This window comes from Saccopteryx bilineata, chromosome 12, assembly GCF_036850765.1.
Source record: "Saccopteryx bilineata isolate mSacBil1 chromosome 12, mSacBil1_pri_phased_curated, whole genome shotgun sequence".
NCBI classification, from domain to species: Eukaryota; Metazoa; Chordata; class Mammalia; order Chiroptera; family Emballonuridae; genus Saccopteryx; species Saccopteryx bilineata.
In genome coordinates this window covers 14,275,178-14,295,094 of record NC_089501.1, presented here as the reverse complement: position 1 = coordinate 14,295,094, position 19,917 = coordinate 14,275,178, and the positions used below count along the sequence as shown (strand labels likewise).

General features: G+C 40.0%; 1 protein-coding gene across 1 annotated transcript; it reads right to left on the bottom strand.

Annotated features, from left to right (window-relative positions):
* Positions 1-4,642: 4,642 nt before the first annotated feature.
* On the bottom strand, positions 4,643-19,612 carry LOC136316202 (nephrocan-like). The gene is made up of 3 exons (XM_066248064.1): positions 19,342-19,612; positions 8,922-9,823; positions 4,643-6,612 (listed from the first exon to the last, which is right to left on the bottom strand). Exons 1-3 carry the CDS (start codon positions 19,528-19,530, stop codon positions 6,165-6,167), a joined length of 1,539 nt encoding a protein of 512 aa, XP_066104161.1. The 5' UTR covers positions 19,531-19,612; the 3' UTR covers positions 4,643-6,164.
* Positions 19,613-19,917: the final 305 nt, after the last annotated feature.

Sequence of the window (19,917 nt, the reverse complement as noted above, 5' to 3'; positions counted from 1 at the left end):
ACTTATATAAGCCTAATAGTTCTAGAATTCCCAGAAAATAACAAAACTGAGCTATCTTTTTAAGGAAAAAACAAATCACTTTCTTACAGAAACTGGTAGGTCATAGGCATTTTTATACAAGAAACTAAAACCCTTGGGTAAATGATACTTGTTTGAGAGTTTTGATTTTTAATAAATTTGTAAATTCATTCCCTGGTTTTGTCCTCTTAGAGACTAGTTAATCTGAACTTTCTGAATTTCTTATACTGGGTTAATTTGACCAGAGTAAGTTCAAAATTAGGTAAAAGATAAAATTATATGTTCAACAATTTAGAACTATATACATTCTGATGAACTTTTTATGTAAACATTATAATCTGTAGTATGTAATTTTAAATAGAATTTCCAAGATCCTCAGTTAACTCTAACAGTTGGAAATAATATTAAGTCAGTTAATTATTTAATTGTTTTGAGCTACATAAATAACTTCTAAATAACAGAATTCAGAAACATAGGTTACTAAAACTATATATCTATATATCCATTGATAGATATATCTTATATTTACATATTCTATATACATATATTATATAAATACACAGACATACATACACACAAAATAGACCTTACTATACATATACACACTTATGTAGATAATGTGTATTTTATATACAAAAGATTGACCGATTTGACTACGTAAAGGTTTAAATTTTCTGTAAAGCAAAAACATAAACTAAGCCAAAAGGAGAAGGATAGTCTGCGAGACAATATTAGTAATATAGCTGGGAAAATAGAGCTAATGATCCCTACTATACAAAAAAAATCCTATAAATTGATTTTTAGAAAAGATAAAGAACTGAATTTTAAAAAATGAGCAAAGGATATGAATGGGTCAAAAATAGAAGAGGAAATGCAAAGGCTTATAAGTATATAAAACAGATGCTCAACCTCACTAGTAGTCAGGAAAGTGAAAACCAAAACCATGAGATACTGTTTTCACACCCATGAGACTAGCAAAATTGTCAGAACTGAGGACTGTTTCAAAACAGGTAACTACAAACATTGCTAATGAGTTTATATATACAACTTTTTTTTTTTTTTTTACAGAGACAGTGAGTCAGAGAAAGGGATAGAGAGGGACAGACAGACAGGAATGAAGAGAGATGAAAAGCATCAATCATTAGTTTTTCGTTGAGCGTTGCAACACCTTAGTTGTTCATTGATTGCTTTCTCATATGTGCCTTGACCGCGGGCCTTCAGCAGACCAAGTAACCCCTTGAAGCATCAATCATTAGTTTTTCGTTGAGCGTTGCAGCACCTTAGTTGTTCATTGATTGCTTTCTCATATGTGCCTTGACCGCGGGTCTTCAGCAGACCAAGTAACCCCTTGCTGGGGCCAGTGACCTTGGGTTCAAGTTGGTGGGCTTTTGCTCAAACCAGATGAGCCCGCGCTCAAGCTGGGGACCTCGGGGTCTTGAACCTGGGTCTTCCGCATCCCAGTCCGACGCTCTATCCACTGCGCCACCACCTGGCCAAGCTATATATACAACATTTTGAAGGAGTGATCTGCTGGGAACAATTAAAACTAAAAAATATACATACATCTTAACACACGGATCCCATTTTGGAATTTTACTACATTTCCAAGTGAATAATTATCATGAGCTACATTTCATTTAATACATGGACATTTTTGTCTATTCAGACAGCATTATTTTTAGTGCATTTGTGATTAAAAAAAAAAAGGATGATGAATCCTAAAGCGGAAGTGAGCACTATGGGCCTGAATAACAATCATCCAACATGGAGCAGAGGAGTTGTGGGGGTTGTGTTGTGCAGAGAGAACAGGTGAGAAGGAACGACTATACATGAGGTATTTTACTGAAACCAAGATAGATTGGAAAAAGAATACTCTAAAGGCAATTGTCAGTGAGTGTTTTGAAAGTTGAGTAATAGCTATTAAATCAAATACTTTATATTAGATTCTTGGAAACAGTGTTTTGTGAAAACCTATAGAGAATATTAGAATAATGTCTTGCCTTAGAGAGAAAAAAACCCCCAGGTAAACCCATCATACCAGCTCTTCTCTGTCAGAAAGAGATACTGTTTTAGACTGAAGGCAGTCCTAGGGCTCAGAGATAGTGCCAGTGCGTTCCTGAATCAAAATGTTAAGATAATCCACTGTTTTCACTGGTATGGCACCACTTCTACATAAATTGTCTTAAAACTGTGCTTTTGGGCATTATTTTCATTCCTCCAGGCTTCAGACTGATAAACTGGTAAGAATCCAATTTCTAACATTCACTACACAATTATATGATGGAAAAACACTGAGTTTCTGGCTGACTTGTAAAGACAGTAGGTATTTAATGTGTGTCCATATTTATTTAAGCAAAATTAGCTAAGAGCAAAATATCTCGTTAACTGAATGATGAGTGACATAAGTGAGCCATGACCTCTGGCAAGGTAGAGTTTATAAAAAATTATCATTCTTCAGTTTCTCGGGACAAGTAAAATCGATAAAACCTATCTACAGAAGACACAAGAGAGTTAAACATCAACAGACTCCCTCCCCGCGTTCCCTCCTTTGCCCTCCTCCTTGGCTCCTTTATAATGAGGAAACCAGGAGTTTGGGCTACAGCCTCCACACCAGAGGGACATGGTGAAGACCTGGAGAGAAAAAGCACCCTTCAGAGGAAGGAGAGTTTTCTGAATGTCAGCACCAACCACACCTTGCTCAGCTGAAACCAGGACATCCGTTGAACCTCCTCCTTTTGGAGAAGGGGAGGAGACCCACAGATGGGACCACGCAGAGATGTGAGAAGACCCGTGAGCCCCTTCGCAAAGCATTAGCAGAAAGTCTACCCACCAAAAAAAGACAAGTCTACAGCTTCCTGCTGTGGCATATATTTATGAACAGAAATTTATAAAGTCTGTGAGGGAAAATTCTTTAAAGATTAGAAATTCTGAGCAATTTTGAGGAGAAACTAAGAATGCTCCTGAATGAAAATATCAGCACTGATAAAAGCGGGATGTTCGTGTGTGACTGTGAGTGAGGACCAGATAGGAGGCTGATGCCTTCTTTCCACATCGTTGGTTTCAGCTATTCCTCTGGGCTGCCAAACGGAGATGAGATTTTCACCCTCTTCCTCAAGGCATAAAGGGAGACCAGTCATTCATCTAAGAACAATCAGACCCTTGCGAGGTACAATTTATTTATTTTATTTTGTATTTTTCTGAAGCTAGAAACGGGGAGAGACAGTCAGACAGACTCCCGCATGCGCCCGACCGGCATCCACCCGGCACGCCCACCAGGGGGCGACGCTCTGCCCACCAGGGGGCGATGCTCTGCCCCTCTGGGGCATCACTCTGTCGCGACCAGAGCCACTCTAGCGCCTGGGGCAGAGGCCAAGGAGCCATCCCCAGCGCCCGGGCCATCTTTGCTCCAATGGAGCCTTGGCTGCGGGAGGGGAAGAGAGAGACAGAGAGGAAGGAGAGGGGGAGGGGTGGAGAAGCAGATGGTTGCTTCCCCTGTGTGCCCTGGCCGGGAATCGAACCCGGGACCCCTACACGCCAGGCCGACGCTCTACCACTGAGCCAACCGGCCAGGGCTGCGAAGTGCAATTTAAATCTCTCATACCAGGATTGGTGTGACCAAAGGAGCAGTCAATAGCAGGGTTATGACCAGGAAGGCAGTGGCTCAGTTCAGACACCTGGTTGGTCTAAGCAGGTATGATTTGATTTGTTGGGGGATCTCAGTGAGATAAAAGAAGGTCTTCAGTATGGACACGTGCTGTCCACTGCATAACCCCAGGGGGCTCCACTTACCTATGCTGCTATTGTGATTGGAACCTCAAGTATAGAGAGAGATATGTCTCATCTCCATTTGGAGATAGAGGCAGATTTCCAAGTTCTAGTTCTATCACTTCCCACGTGTGTGAATCTGATAGTCACTTCACTCCCATGAGCTTGAGCTCCCTCAGCTGTCAAAGACTAGATTCTTTCTCAAAGTCCTCACAGCTTGGGGATTCTGATTATTAATATTTAGGCAATGTCAGTGGGTATAAATTATTACACATCAAACACCATTAGTGTTTCCAAGAGAAAACTGTAGGTCGAACACATTAAAAGACTTGAAGCCTGACATAATAACAAGGAAAATTGTGTCACAGTTCCCTCACTTCTGTATTTCTGTGCTTTATGGACTTGGGATACCTGTCCATATGCCAGAGAGTACTAGAAACCACAATTTAAATAAGAGTCTTCTCCAAGGAGTGTCAATATTATAATGATTTGGGGAGAAGAAAATATGGATATAAAGCAGATAACGCAAAATTTTCATAAAAGTTTAAGATAAAGCATGACACTCAGGAAATAAATTGTGGCTTCTGGTGGGCATCTTTGCTCATCCACTCAACCTCTACTGTTCACTTTCTCTGCTTCTGGGGGATGTTTTGATGGAAAACATTATAAAACATTGCAACAGATAAATCTTACCAATTAAAACAGAAACCAATTTGTACGGGGTTTCAGATTTATTTGCAAGTAGATTGTATTCATAAGTAGATTGATAGAAAAACAAAATTCTACAGTTATACCTCTATTTCCAGACAGAAAGCTCTCAAAAGCATACAGTAAATCAAAAAGAAGGCACTGTGGGGATTGTGGTCAACTTAGGAAAAACCTAATAAAGCTCAAAGCACAGTTCTTTTCAGGACGGTTTTGTAGGGACATCTGTAGTATTCAAGGTGCCAATTTATATTTTTCCTTTCTGATTACCCTTTGGTCTTGGTAAGACTGTCAAGACTTAGTTTTCCTTAACCAAGGGCAAACATGTGACTCAAGAGAGGTCATTTAGCCTCTTTCCCTGCAGATATGAATCTTAAGAAGAAGAAAGCTAACACAGTAGCAGGAGCACTTCATTCTGCAGAGAACCCCGAGGAAGCTGAGGGCCTGGCCTCTCCGTGAGGTCCTTCTGCCAGGGGCCCCGGAGCAGTTCTCCTCCCTGACCCATCCTTTAGATGTTCTTTAGATGTTCCTTTGACTCTGTGACCTGCTCCCTGTCTTCTAAACAAACTCTTTCTTGCTTAAATTGGTCATAGTTTATATTGCTTGTAACCAAAAGCCTGTAGTATACATACCTATACCAGCTTCATACACAAAGTCATCACTTTATTTTTATAAAACGAGCTACTCTGTTTGCAGAAAGTTAGCCAGATGGCGATTTTATTTGGCACTGGTATTTGTGTAGGTTTCAGTATAAAACATAAAGAAATTACATTTAACATAGAAGGAATCTTACACCTTCTTACCACTGTTTCTTTCTACTTTCCTCCTCCTACCTCAAGTTATTTTAACCCTCATTTAATTCTTAAAAAAAAGAAAGAAAATGTTACAAAAGGAAGTCATTTATATATCTAAATATATATTTCTGCCTATAAGATTGAACATTAAAAAGCTGTTTCTGGGCCCTGGCCAGCTGGCTCAGTGGTAGAGCATTGGCCTGGTGTGTGGAAGTCCCGGGTTCAATTCCCTGTCAGGGCACACAGGAGAAGCGCCTATCTGCTTCTCCACCCTTGCCCCTGTCCTTTCTCTCTGTCTTTCTCTTCCCCTTCTGCAGCCACAGCTCCATTGGAGCAAAGTTGGCCGGGGCACTGAGGATGGCTCCATGGCCTCCACCTCAGGCACTAGAATGGCTCTGGTTGCAACAGAGCAATGCCCCAGATGGGCGGAGCATCGCCCCTGGTGAGCATGCCGGGTGGATCCCACTCAGGCCCATATGAGAGTCTGTCTGCCTGCCTCCCCACTTCTCACTTCAGAAAAATACAAAAACAAAAACAAACAAACCAAAAAATCCTGTTTCTGGAGCACAGAGAATTTTTAGGGCAGCGAAACTACTCTGTATGATCTACAATGATGGATACTTGCCATTATGCATTTGTCAAAACCCACAGAATTTACAAATGCAAGCACGAATCCCAATGTCAACTGTGGCCATTAGGTTATGAGGATGTGTCAGTGCAGTATCATTAACTATCACAAATGTGCCACTCTGGTTACGGGGGGCTGTGTATGTGTGGGAGATCCCTGTACCCTCTCAGTTTTGCTTGGAACCTAAAATTGTTCTAAAAACAAAGTCTACTTAAAAAAAAACCCTTTTTCTAAACAGTAAACTAAGTTCACACTTAATCGATTTCATAATCGTAATAATCATCATCCACGTTGAATCTGATGCTGGAATGCTCTTCAGGTTTGGATTTCTTTTTGGTCTCTTTGCTTTTCTCGCTCAGATGCAAGTCTTGCTCACATTGCCGCATGATCTTCTTGGAGGACATCCAGCTCTCCCCTTGTCTTTCAGCGGGCGCTGCACACTGTCCTCCCCTCACATCTGTTCCCTTGGCCTTCAGGACCTCCCTCGCCCTTAGGAGATTGCAGGTGCAGTTCCACGGGTTTCCATCCAGATACAGGTGCCGGAGGCGGGGCAGCCCTTCCAAGGCTTTGAGGTCTAAGGCAGAGATCTTATTGTTCCTAAGGTTTAGAACCTGAAGCTGCTTTAGATCCTTGAGCTCCTTCTCGGCAATATCCTGGATGGCGTTGCCTTTCAGGTCCAGCCTGGCTAGGGTCCCCGGGAGCCTGTGAAAGCATGGACACAGGATGTGAGAGAGGGTCATGACCCCTGTTCCACAACTGCGAAGAAGCCCTGATTGAGCCACACTTGCCTTTTCTATAGTTCTGGCCTTTCTGAAGCTAGGAAACCAAACTTTATTTTAAAAAAGTCATTTAATGTGCACACTTCTGCCTTATCTATAGGTCTTTAACCCTTCCTCATAAGTCTTGTTTTCTAACCCTCTAGTTTTTTTCTGGTTCCTAGTCATAAAACTCTTTAATATTTTTCTTGTCAAATGGGATTACATAAATAAATTGATAAGAAAAATAGTAAGTTCCCAATATTTTAGTTGAAGAAGGCCGTGAATCAATAATTTATAGAAGTAAAACAATGTTCCTCCCTTCACAGGAATGCTGTTAGGAAGCAAATATGTATATAAATTTACTGCTGATCTTAGTCAGCAGTTAATAAATGTTAGGTACTATTTTTCTATCTCAGCATATTGAGGCAAATGTAGTAGATATTTTAATATATGTGTACCTAAAACTATGTACCATTATTCTTGATAAAACATAGAATGGAAGATGGTGGGCAAAAGAAAGGATATGTGGAAATAGTCTGTGATAGAAGTAGGTTGTATACGTTTACAGTGTATAGAAAACTAAATTTTAAACTAATTTTGTGTATGGATAAGAAGCATGCAAATAAAAAGAAAGGAAGAGTGCGTTGTTTAAAACTTTTAAATAAAAGTTTTAAATTTTAAATATAGGAAAAAAGACATTATTGTATTTTTAATTCATAATTTATGGGAGGGAAATTTCTGAGTCATTCCTGCTTTTCAATTCTAAGAAGAGGTAGGGAGTTTGGGGGGGAGGGTGACGGGAAATTTAACAATCACTCTCTGCAAGAACTTTGCTTTCATACTTGGCCGAGTTCTCGGCAGAGCAGGTAGTTCTGTTTCTTCATTTCAGCTTCACAGGAAAAGCCCGTCCTGTCTCGTGTTACACGCTCTGTGCGCTTGCCCACCAGTTCTCAACCCTGGTGCACGTGCAGTTCAACCAGTGACTGTCTGAAAATACTAATGTCTGGGTCCCTGCTCTGGGGGTCTGATTTGATTGGTTTCAAGTGAGGTCTGGACATCAGTATAAATTTTAAAATAGGGGTGGATTTCAGTTGGAAAACAATCACTCTTTGATGCTTTGTTTTGTGTACGGTTACCAGACTGTATGACTTAAAAAAGAAATCTCTTTTTTCAAGTAGAAAAAGTTAATATTTGTATATACCAAAGATAATTTTTACCTTTGCCATTGGTAAGAAACATGATTGTCACTAACAATGAAAATAAGTAAACGGAGAGCCACAGGATTCCACAGAAACCAGAAGGTGGCAGTAAATGTGACAATGATAATAAGCAGGGCAAGAAGCCTTTTTTTTTTTTTTTTTAATAAAGAGCTAAAAAAAAAGAATTCTCTGGTAGGTACATATAATAAGCATCATATATCTTTTTATTAAACTGTTTTTTTAGCAAGAGAGACAGAAACAGAGTGAGACAGAGAGAGGGACAGATAGAGACAGACAGACAGGAAGGGAGACAGATGAGAAGCATCAATTCTTTATTGCGGCTCCTTAGTTGTTCATTGATTGCTTTCTCATATGTGCCTTGACTGGGGGCTACAGCAGAGCGAGTGACCGCTTGCTCATGCCAGTGACCTTGGGCTCAAGCCGGCAACCGTGGTGTCCTGTCTATGATACCAAGCGTAAGCCAGTGCCCTTGCCTGCGCTCAAGCTGGTGAGCCCACGCTCAAGTCGGAGACCTCGGGTTTTGAACCTCTATCCACTGCGCTAGCACCTAGTCAGTCCATAATATCTTTTTTTAATGTATCTACTTTAAAATATAGAACACAGGATTAAAAAATAAATAGTGTCAATTAATATAAAGTGTACATTAGTTATACATTATGACTGGTTTGGAGGAATAGGTACTTGGGTTGGCTATAGAAGGAGGGATATTTGCAAAGAGAAATTGTCAGATTCTGAGGATGTGTGTGTGTGTGTGTGTGGGGAGATTGAAGACGCAACCAAAACCAAAAGGTAAGAGCAACACAAATGAACTCACATACTCACAGACACACAGGCAAGAATAAATGAAGTTAGTGCAGTATTCAGTCTGAAGGCTGGATCCGATTCCTAACCCTTGTTGAAAACTTCCGTCCCCGACCTTGATCAGATCATTTATGTCTGCTTTAACACGTGTTCTTGCTTGTATATTGTGCTGACTTCGCCCATCTTAGGAGAACTTTTATAGTAGTAACCATAAATGGTAACACCCACTTACCTTAGGGGTATGGACAGCAGCAGGTTCTGCTCCAGCGCCAGGTTGGAGAGCTGGGAACAGCTCTGCAGGGCTCCAGCTTCAAACAAGCTGACAATGTTGTTGTCTAGAAACAAATGTTTCAGGTCTCGGAGATCCTGGAAGTCTTGCACGGTAACTCTCTGAATCAGATTATTGCTAATATCAAGCTTCTGTAGCCTTGCTGGTAATTTGAGGGGCAACATTTGAAGCTGGTTTTGGGACAACTCAAGAGTGGTTAAATTGGAAAGGAGCTGTGCCTCATCGATGGAAGAGATCGAGTTTTCTGACAGGTAAAGATGGGATAGGTTTTCCAAGTGTTTCATATCTCGGAACCTCACCACTTTGAGCTGGTTTCTCTCCATCTTTAAAGAGAGCAAGGATTTGGGCAGATTAATGGGAATTTTAGTCAGAAAGTTACCACTGAAACTGAGAAACTGCAAAGACTGAAGAGAAATAAAGAAGCTAGCTGGTATAAGATGTAGTTTATTATTCTCCATACTCATATGTTTCAGATGGGGAAGTGCCAGTGGCCCAGCTACAGACTCGATATTATTGCCATCCAACATCAAACTTTGCAAACTGGCAAGAGAAGAGAGCACGCTGGGAGAGAGGGAAGAAATCAGGTTGTTTTTAAGTTCAAGGGTTTTTAATTTCTTCAGTCCTTCAAAATCGGATCCGTGTAGGGCAGATATTGAATTATCATTTAGTTTTAACACTTCAAGACAGGCTGGTAGAGCACTGGGGACTTGTCTCAGCTTATTTTTCCAGAGTTCCAGGGTCTTCAAGGTATTTAGAGTTTTAAAAGTATCATTTTCTATTGATTCTGTTCCACTGGCCAGAAGAACAAAATCTTCTAAAGCCAACATTTGGGTGAAGTTAGATATCTACAAGGCAGGGGTAGGGAGGGGGAACAAAAACAGTAAACTGAGATTATCATGGGACAAAAACAGCATATGAACTATCATTCAATACAAGTGATACTTCTAATTTCCCTTCAGGATCTATTTTAAATGATCTCTTGGAAAGGAAAGACACTCAGGTATTGTCTATTTTTATTTTTTTATTTATGATTGCTAACACTGGAAGAGATGATAAATATTTTATGCACTTTCACACACTGCTGTTAGACTGGTAATATTGGCCACATTTGCTGTATGTTCTCTGACCCAACAAGTTTACTTCTAGGCAGAAAGTTCTTAAAAATTGTACAATGCTTTATAGGATGTGCTGTTCTTTGTTGTATCATCTTATAAGAGCCAAAAATCAAAACAATTTGGGTATCTTTCACCAAACTATTAATAGTTACTAACTGTAGGGTAGACGATTACAAGGCATTTTTATTATCTGTCTACATTGTGCATTGTTTGGATTTTTTAAATTATAAATTACCTTTAATTCTTTAAAAAGTATTAAAAGTAAAAAATTTAAATGTCCCAAATACTCCTATCATGAGGATGGGCCTACTAGAGAAATGTTTGCAACTATATTATATTTTGGAAACTAGCCTCCCGCTGTCTGTCCCCCAATTTGCATTTCACTGATGAACTATATCTGTGAACAAACAGGATAACATGTGTCTCCATCACTATAGAGCAAGAAGTCCATTCATACATATATCCCAAATCTAATGCTACTCCTTTCCTAGCTATTAGGGAATGGCAAATCTGGCATACTTTGTCCATGATTCGCATGTTCAAGCCCTCCCATCTCTCTACTTGTTCACCAACTTCCTAGCTTGACATCCACCTCTTTTGTGGGTTGATGAAATCCTCTGTACTTGGTCCTCAGAGTAAGATCATGTTTAGGTAAAAAGAGGAATTGTTTTCTTTCTTTTTTTTTTTTTTTCATTTTTCTGAAGCTGGAAACAGGGAGAGACAGTCAGACAGACTCCCGCATGCGCCGACCGGGATCCACCCGGCACGCCCACCAGGGGCGACGCTCTGCCCACCAGGGGGCGATGCTCTGCCCATCCTGGGCATCGCCATGTTGCGACCAGAGCCACTCTAGCGCCTGAGGCAGAGGCCACAGAGCCATCCCCAGCGCCCGGGCCATCTTTGCTCCAATGGAGCCTTGGCTGCGGGAGGGGAAGAGAGAGACAGAGAGGAAAGTGCGGCGGAGGGGTGGAGAAGCAAATGGGCACTTCTCCTGTGTGCCCTGGCCAGGAATCAAACCCGGGTCCTCCGCACGCTAGGCCGACGCTCTACCGCTGAGCCAACCGGCCAGGGCAGGAATTGTTTTCGTCAGCTTGATAAATTGCACAAATTATTCAGCATAATTTAATTAAGGTGGAACTTTTAATGCAAATTTTATATGTCTTAGTACCCACAGTTTATAAATGTTTGATTTCATTATGTAATTAAGTCCTTTGAGAATACCAATGCACAATTAACATTTTCAAAATGGATTAATTTTGCATCCCATATTTATTATAGGTACTTAAATTCTGGGAGGACATGTGATATGAATTATGATAAAGTATATATTCAAGAATCTCTTAATATGATATTCTGTTATAAGAATCTCATGTTAAAATTTCCATAAACAGATGTTTTTAATCTTGCTAGTTTTGACAGCTGCCTTTGGTTATATATGGCTGATAACATTTGATTTTTTCCTACTGATTAATCAGTTGTATTGATTAGTCCTAATCCCAATAGTAATAGCAAAATTTTTTACATTTGTTGAATATCTATCTATAAGTGTGAAGTGCTTTTTTAAAGGTTATCATTAACACTCCTAATAACCCTACAACTTTACCATTGTCAATACTGGTTTTAGATGAGGAAACTAGAAAGTCAGTGAAAGAATTGAGAATTTCAACAAGCTCTGTTGGACTCCAGAGATCTTTCTTCCTCAGCTCACCATTTTCTATTACATTTGGTCTATAACTAATGTTTTCAGAAAAGACTCAAGATCTGGACACAAACCACAGAGTTTTAGAGAAGCAGAGGTCTTAGAGATTAAGTTCAAATCTATCATTTAAGGGATGAACACTTTTAGGCAAAAAAAAAAAAAAAAAAAAAAAAAAAGTAAATGACCTGACCAAAACTCAGTGTTCTTTCATCTACTCTCCATTCCGAAGTGCCCTTTTCTAAGCTTTTCTTTCATATAAAGTTAGAAATTACTCTAAACACGGATCTTCAGTTCTTGGACTGTTTGGTTTCCCAAAAGAAGAACTGTGTTTCTAATACTTCCACTTCTATTTGAGTGACCACAAACCCTAAAAGACTGTTGACAACGCAGCAAGTCTCAGTGATGGCATGGATCTAAATGGGCAGTACATTTGGGGAGCAAAGAGCGGTGTCAGAACTTCAGTTTGTCTGTCTTCATCTCTCTTTGTAAGTATAGGGACTGGTCTAACTAGTTAATACAGCCCATATTCTGAACTAAATCCAATGGGTAGTTTTGGTTTTTTTTAATTAAGCATGGAGAACTGTTTATTTTTCTTTTTGTCAAAGTCAATGTAGATTACTTTTGATTATTAATTAGCTACCATTATTTAAGTATTTACTCTGTTTACCATTACAAAACCCCATGTGTAATCTTGATTATTCTCTCTGTTCACAGCGGGAAACTAAGGCTCAAGAGGGTGAAAACATCTGTCCAAGTATGTCTAGCTAGCAAGTAGAAAACTTGGGCTTTAACCTTATTGCTATCATATACATTTAGCTCAAGAATATAGAGTTCTATAGAGTTCTAGTGGAACAAACAGCGAGGAAGACACCCTCTAAGTTACAACTTTTCAGGGGAGTTTGCAGAGCTGACAAAGGAAGAAAATAACTCTGCCAGACCTGTTTTTCCATTTCCCTGGCCTAAGCAGGATTGTGCTCAAGAGATGTGGAATGGGATGCTTTTGCCCTAGAGATAACCTTGGGGTTGCTGGTAGTCTTGTCAATGGTTGCTTAGAAAGCAAAGAAAGTATGGCTTGGTGTTAACAATCAGGTGCCAGAATCTTAGCTAAGTATAATTCCTGCCGTCAAAGTTTTACAGTTTAGTCAGCCCAATATGTGTGTGTATGTGTGTGTGTGTGTGTGCGCACATATTACAATACAGTATGAAAAGTTTAAAAAAATAAGCAAGGCAAGTAAGGTGAAGTAGATCAGAAGGGCAACTACTACTGGCTTCCCCAGGAAAGGCTCTGTTTTTGGTTTCAATTCTGGGCAGGTCCTGCTCCAAGCATTAGAGGGCCACACATCTTTCCTGGGCTTCTCATAGGTCTAATGCACACAAAAATCTGACATACCCTCACAGGGACTGCCACAGGTATATGTGAATCAAGCCAGAAAGTTTTCAAAACAGTGTTGGAAAGGAAATTTTTTTTTTTTTGTATTTTTCTGAAGCTGGAAACGGGGAGGCAGTCAGACAGACTCCCGCATGCGCCCAACCGGGATCCACCCGGCACGCCCACCAGGGGGCGATGCTCTGCCCATCCGGGGCGTCGCTCTGTCACGACCAGAGCCACTCTAGCGCCTGGGGCAGAGGCCAAGGAGCCTTCCCCAGCGCCCGGGCCATCTTTTGCTCCAATGGAGCGTCGACTGCGGGAGGGGAAGAGAGAGACAGAGAGGAAGGAGAGGGGGAGAGGTGGAGAAGCAGATGGGCGCCTCTCCTGTGTGCCCTGGCCGGGAATCAAACCCGGGACTTCCGCACGCCAGGCCGATGCTCTACCACTGAGCCAACCGGCCAGGGCGGAAATTTTTCTGATCATCAAATCAACACTTGTTCTCTGTAAACGATTTTAAATTTCTGCAAAGTATGGTGAGAGTATAAAATGTTTTTATAATTCTCCCACTCAGTGGTAAACTCTGTTTATATATATTTTTTACCAAGGAAGAATGTTAAGTAACTTCTTCCGTAAAAGATGTAAAGTACAATCATTTTAATTGACCATCATCATAAAAACGTTCCTATTTTTTTTCTAAATGTAAAAGCTAAAAATATAAAACTCTTAGAAGAAAATATGGGCATAAATTTTCATGACCTTGGATTTGGTAAAAGCTATTTTAGATATGACATCAAAAGCAAAAATGAACAAGAAAAAAATAGATAAATTAGACTAAAATTGAATACCTTTGTGCTTCAAAGAATATCATCAAGAAAATGAAAAGACAACCAACAGAATGGGAGAAAAATTTTGCAAATAATAAATATATCTGATAGAAGATTAGTATTTAGCATATATAATTAACTCTTACAACTCAATAATAAAAAGACAAATAACCCAACTAAAAATAAGCAAAGGATTCATGTTGTCTTTTCTCCAAAGAAGATTAAAAATGGCCATTAAGCACATGAAACATCATAGCTCAATATCATTTGTCATTAGCCATGTGAAAGTCAAACCATAATAAGATACCACCTGACACTCGTTAGGATGGCTACAATCTAAAAAACAAACAAACAAAAAAAGGTGAGAAATATTAGCGAAGATGTGGAAAAACTGAAACTGTTTTATACTGTTGTGGGAATGAAAAATGAAGCAGTTTCTCAAAATGTTACACGGACAGTTGCCATATGACCCAGAAATTTCAATTCTAAGAAAATGAAAGCATATGCCCACCCAAAAACACGCACATAAATGTTCACAATAACATTATACATAATAACCGAAAAGAGGAAATAACTCAACTGTCTATCAACTGATGAATGGACAAAATGTGGCACATACAATATGTAGTATGTACAATGAAATATTATTCAGACTTTAAAAGGAAGGAAATTCTGACATATGAAGGAAATTCTACAACATGGATAAACCTTGATACATTATTTTAAGTATAGGTCTAGTAGACTGCTGGATTAGTCTGAAACATGGGGAACGTTACATAGAAACTCAGTAGGCGAGCTCTGATCACTTACATGAAGTGAAGTCGCCTGAGATGAGTGTGCACAGTAAGAAAAGGGATGGCTGAGGATTGAGACTCCCTGCAAAAGCCCAAAACTAAAGGACAGTGGAGGAAAAGAAACCTATGAAAATGGCAGAAAAGAAATATTAACCCTGGCTGGTTGGCTTTCTAGATTGTAGCCATCCTAATGAGTGTCAGGTGGTATCTTATTATGGTTTGACTTTCACGTGGCTAATGACAAATGATATTGAACTATGATGTTTCATGTGCTTAATGGCCATTTTTAATCTTCAGTGGTAGAGTCTCAGCCCAGCGTGTGGTAGTACCAGGTTCAATTACTGGTCAGGGCACACAAGAGAAGCGACCAGCTGCTTCTACATCCCCCTCTCTCCATCTCTTTCTCTCTCTCTTCCTCTCCCACAGCCATGGTTGGAATCTTTCAAGCAAAGTTGGCCCCAGGTGCTGAGGATGGCTCCATGGCCTCACCTCAGGTGCTAAAATATCTCAGTTGCCAAGCAACCGCCCCAGATAGGCAGAGCATTGCCCAGTAGGGGGCTTGTTGGGTGGATCTTGATCAGGGCGGTTATGGGAGTCTGTCTCTGCCTCCCTGCATCTCATGTAATAAAAAAAAAAGAAAATAAATATCTGGTAGGCCTAATGAGGACATAAAAGTGGGGAGTCGTGGAAGGCAAGAATGTGAGAATTTCAAAAAATAGGAGTAAACCAATGTCTGAGATAAAACTGGTTTAGCTGTGTGAAATAGGTACAAACCAGACAGTGGTGAATTAATAAACAGAAGATGAAGTGGAGGCAATAATTTACTTTCACAGTTTTGCAAGTAAAGACAGTAGCAAGAGTAGACACAGAATTAAAAGATTTTTATTTTTATGTAATGAAAGCATATTTATAGACTAGGACAGGGAGCTAGTAAAGAAAGAGCGACTAAAGATATGGGAGTGGAGAGAATAATGGAGCAGAGAGGCTAGAAAGATGGAGTCAAGAGCATGAGAGAGAGGTTGCTTTGAATAGCAAGAGGGACATCTCTCTGGAGGAGAGAGCTTGCAATATTAATATACAGTCAGCAGGAATTGAAGTAGATCAAGACAAATGGCCTTTGTTTCATCATGATTTGTGCATAAAATTGGAGGCCAGCCATTTGGTGAGAATAGGAGGGTAGGAATTGAGAAGAGAATCCAAAACCATACTGATGTTTTGGAAGATGTTGAGAGAATATAGGGCAAGCCTGACAGAGAAGTGAAAGGCCATATGGATGACAAGGAAGACCCAGATGAGGTTAGAAAACTTGGATTTGTGGTGATTCTACAAATGTGTGATGGTTCTGTGTGTGTGTGTGTGTGGTGTGTGTCTGTGTGTGTGTTCCTCACCAGCAGCACCCAAATGTTCAGGTACAGGAGAAATCAAGGAAAATGATCACCCTAATTTAAGAGTGTGGCTTTGCTGGATAGGCGTAGAGTTAATTCACTGTAGGATGCAAAAGGGAAAGGGTAGAAAAAGAAGATAGATAAGAAATAAACTGATTATCTAAGGAGAATATGGGTAGATCTAGGGTTAGAAGTCTCCATGAGGCCCTGGCCAGTAGCTCAGTGGATAGAGCATTGGCCTGGTGTATCAATGTCCTATGTTCGATTCCTGGTCAGGGCACACAGGAGAAGTGACCATCTGTGTCTTTTCTCCCACAGCAGTGGCACTATTGGTTCAAACGTGGCCCTGGGGACTAAGGATAGCTCTGTTGGTCTTAGTGTCAGCCTCAGGAGCTAAAAATAGCTCGGTATTTGAGCACTGGCTCAAGACAGGGTTGCCAGGTGGATTCTGGTTGAGGCACATGTGGGAGTCTGCCTCACTAGCTCCCCTCTTCTCATCTAATGCAAATAAATAAATAAGTAAATAAGTTTTCATGAGGTGGAAAGGTAAGTGAAGAATATGAGAGCTGAAAGGAAAGGAGATGAGGATCAGAGAGTGGATATTGAAATTCAAGTTTAATGAGTGGATAAGTTTCAGGTATAAAGATGACTATGATATAACTAAGACAGTAGGTGGCTGTGGTCAAATGGAAATATAGACAGATACTTTTTTATGAGTTCTAGGAAGTAAGAGACTAGGATATTGGACATTGAAGGCATTCAAGTAATGCAGGGTTTAGGGTGGGGAGGAAGACAAGAGCCAGGAGGGAAGGGACCAGGGGAACAGTATAGGACAGACCAGAGAATAAAGAGTTTTATAACCGATGCATGCACCTTCAAAAAAGTAGGAGTTTTTATAGATAAATAAAATCTCTCTTTCCTTGAGGGCAGGAACTGTGAATTTTTTATCTTTTATATACAGTTTCAGACATAATTGAATTATGTAAACAAGTAATAGAAATATTTTAAACTGTGATGCACCCACACATATTTATGTATACATGTATATAAACGTGTGATATGTGTGCATATCTTATGTGCTTATATGTACAGGTAATTCCTATTGCAATTAATCTGAAGATCCATTTTAAGGTATTTTTTTTAAATATAGGCATCCTATTATGTAATTCAAACCAAATAAACTGAATGTACCTTTTATTTGCTAAATACAAGTGAAATATGGCCATTTAAAATGTAAGAGCTTTTAAAGAAGAGATAAAAATATTATTGCTCATAGCTTTTTATTTCCTTCACAGACCAATTCTGTTTCATCAACCTTTCTACTGGGAACTGTCCTTCCAAGAGACAGTTAACTGGCCTAAAGTCAGGGAAGCAGCAATATTGCTGCTGTTCAATGAACCTAAACCAATGACAAATGGGTCGATTCAATTTGATAAGAGGTAAAGTTTTATCTTATTGGTGGCAGAGCAGCAGTGTAGGATCGTTACCAGGTATAGCGACCCTCTAGTATCTAGCCCAGGGGTCCCCAAACTTTTTACACAGGGGGCCAGTTCACTGTCCCTCAGACCATTGGAGGGCCGGACTATAAAAAAACTATGAACAAATCCCTATGCACACTGCACATATCTTATTATAAAGTAAAAAAAACAAAACAGGAAAAAATACAATATTTAAAATAAAGAACAAGTAAATTAAAATCAACAAACCAGTATTTCAATGGGAACTATGGGCCTGCTTTTGGCTAATGAGATGGTCAATGTGCTCCTCTCACTGACGCCAATGAAAGAGGTGCCCCTTCTGAAGTGCGGTGGGGGCCGGATAAATGGCCTCAGGGGGCCGTATGCGGCCCACGGGCCGTAGTTTGGGGACCCCTGGTCTAGCCCTTGGCACCTCAAGTCCTCAGGACAAATCTTTAAGCATCTTGCCATTTAAGCAGGTGTCTTGCTTGGATGCTGAGACCTGACCAGGTCAGACTTACTCTCTGGCATTAGACACTACTGGGTTAGAAGAGGAAAGTAAACAGATGATGACTAGGCAATCATGCTTATTAAGACTCAAAATAAATACCATGCCACATATTTTAAACCCTCTGTGTTGATGTGCACTTACATTAAAATTTCTTAACCAAATGAAAGGGGCGGGGGTTCTGTTTGAAGAGAAAGTACACGCACCAGCTGGCTCTGCACCTGGATCACAGAGGCATTTCCTTATCCGGGGATTCGGATGGAGGAGGGAGAAGCAGTGACCAGTAAAGGCAAAGTCAGAGAGCTATAGCATTTCCCACCCAGAAAGGGCCTGGGATCACCTATGGTACCCTACCTTACTCACTTCACAAAGGTAAATGAGACCCAGAATTTTTAACAGCTTGCCTAAGATGGTTGTCTCTGTAGGCAGTGAGCAAACTAGGAAGAGAATCCTTAATCTCTTGATCCCTTTCAAACACTGAAGGCCAAAAACAAAAGTTCACTTATGTCATAAAAGTCAGACAAATCTGTAGCACTCCTTTCGGTGATCTCTGCATAGGTAAGCATAAAAGTAAAAGTCATAATGAAAACCACATAGAATGAGAATAGTAGCAACTATGGCAAAATAAAAACACGGATTTCCTCAGTATAGCTTTTCACAAAGACGCTAATGCTTGCTTGGATGTAAGGTCTGTATGAATAATTCTCATATGCTGGGTTTATCTTCATAGCCTTATAATGCTTTATTATCATCTTCCTTCTATGGCATAAAAGGACTTATTCTTAATCCTGGGGACATAAAGTGGCCATATGCTCTTAAACATGTTTCATTTACTCTACTTTTACTTTGCAACAAGATAATTAGAAAGTTTTATGAGTAAAAACTGAAATAAAATGTTATAAATTATAGATTCTAGTTTTTTGTTTGTTGTTTTGTGTTATTTTGTTTTGTTTTTTGGCTACTTCTCTTAAAAGAAATAGCTGGAGGAATATACTCATCTCAGTAGAACAGAGCAAGCAAGCTGGTAACTAATGCAACTACCCAAACTTGATATATTTTGATTTTTTTTTTGAGTTTTTAGTTTTAACCTTTAAGTTTTGAGTTTTTAAGTTTTAAGTTTCAATTCTTTAAATTAACTCGATCCCACACTCACCTCTCACCATGCCATGCAAAATAAAATTGCAGCTACTTGAGTGGAAAATGAGTAGTTACCTGAAGGTGCTGGATTTTGCTGTGGCTGATGTAGAGCTTCCTGGTGCTGGAGGGGATGCCTGGCGGCACCTCCGTCAGCCTGTAGCACTGCACCGACTGCGCAGGGTCACAGCTGCATCTCCCAGGACAGCTGGGATGGAAGCCTTCACCAAGAGAGAACAGAACAAGGGATGCGTAAAGCAGATGCATCTTCCGAAACAGGGCCTCTAAGGCAGCAGGCAAGGCTTTAGGTGATGTCTCACTCTTTATACCACGAAATCTGATAATAGAATCTTATGAGTGTGTACTCTGTCAATGTAAGAAGACAGGAAAGAAAAATTCTCCATTTGCCTGGGTTAAAATGTTAGCAACCATTACAAAGAGGAAAGGGCTTAAACATTGATAAGCTGCCTTAATATTTGTAGGTGAGCAAAACCCTATGTTATTTATGGCTTGGAAGGCTAATCTGCAAACACCTCTATTATCTGTAGTTTCCTTGTTTTGTTAAACGTGACACGAGGGAATTAGTGGGAAAAGACAAAGAGCTGTTTTATAGGGGGCTATAAACCCTTTGAATTTTCTGTGACCCTATATTAA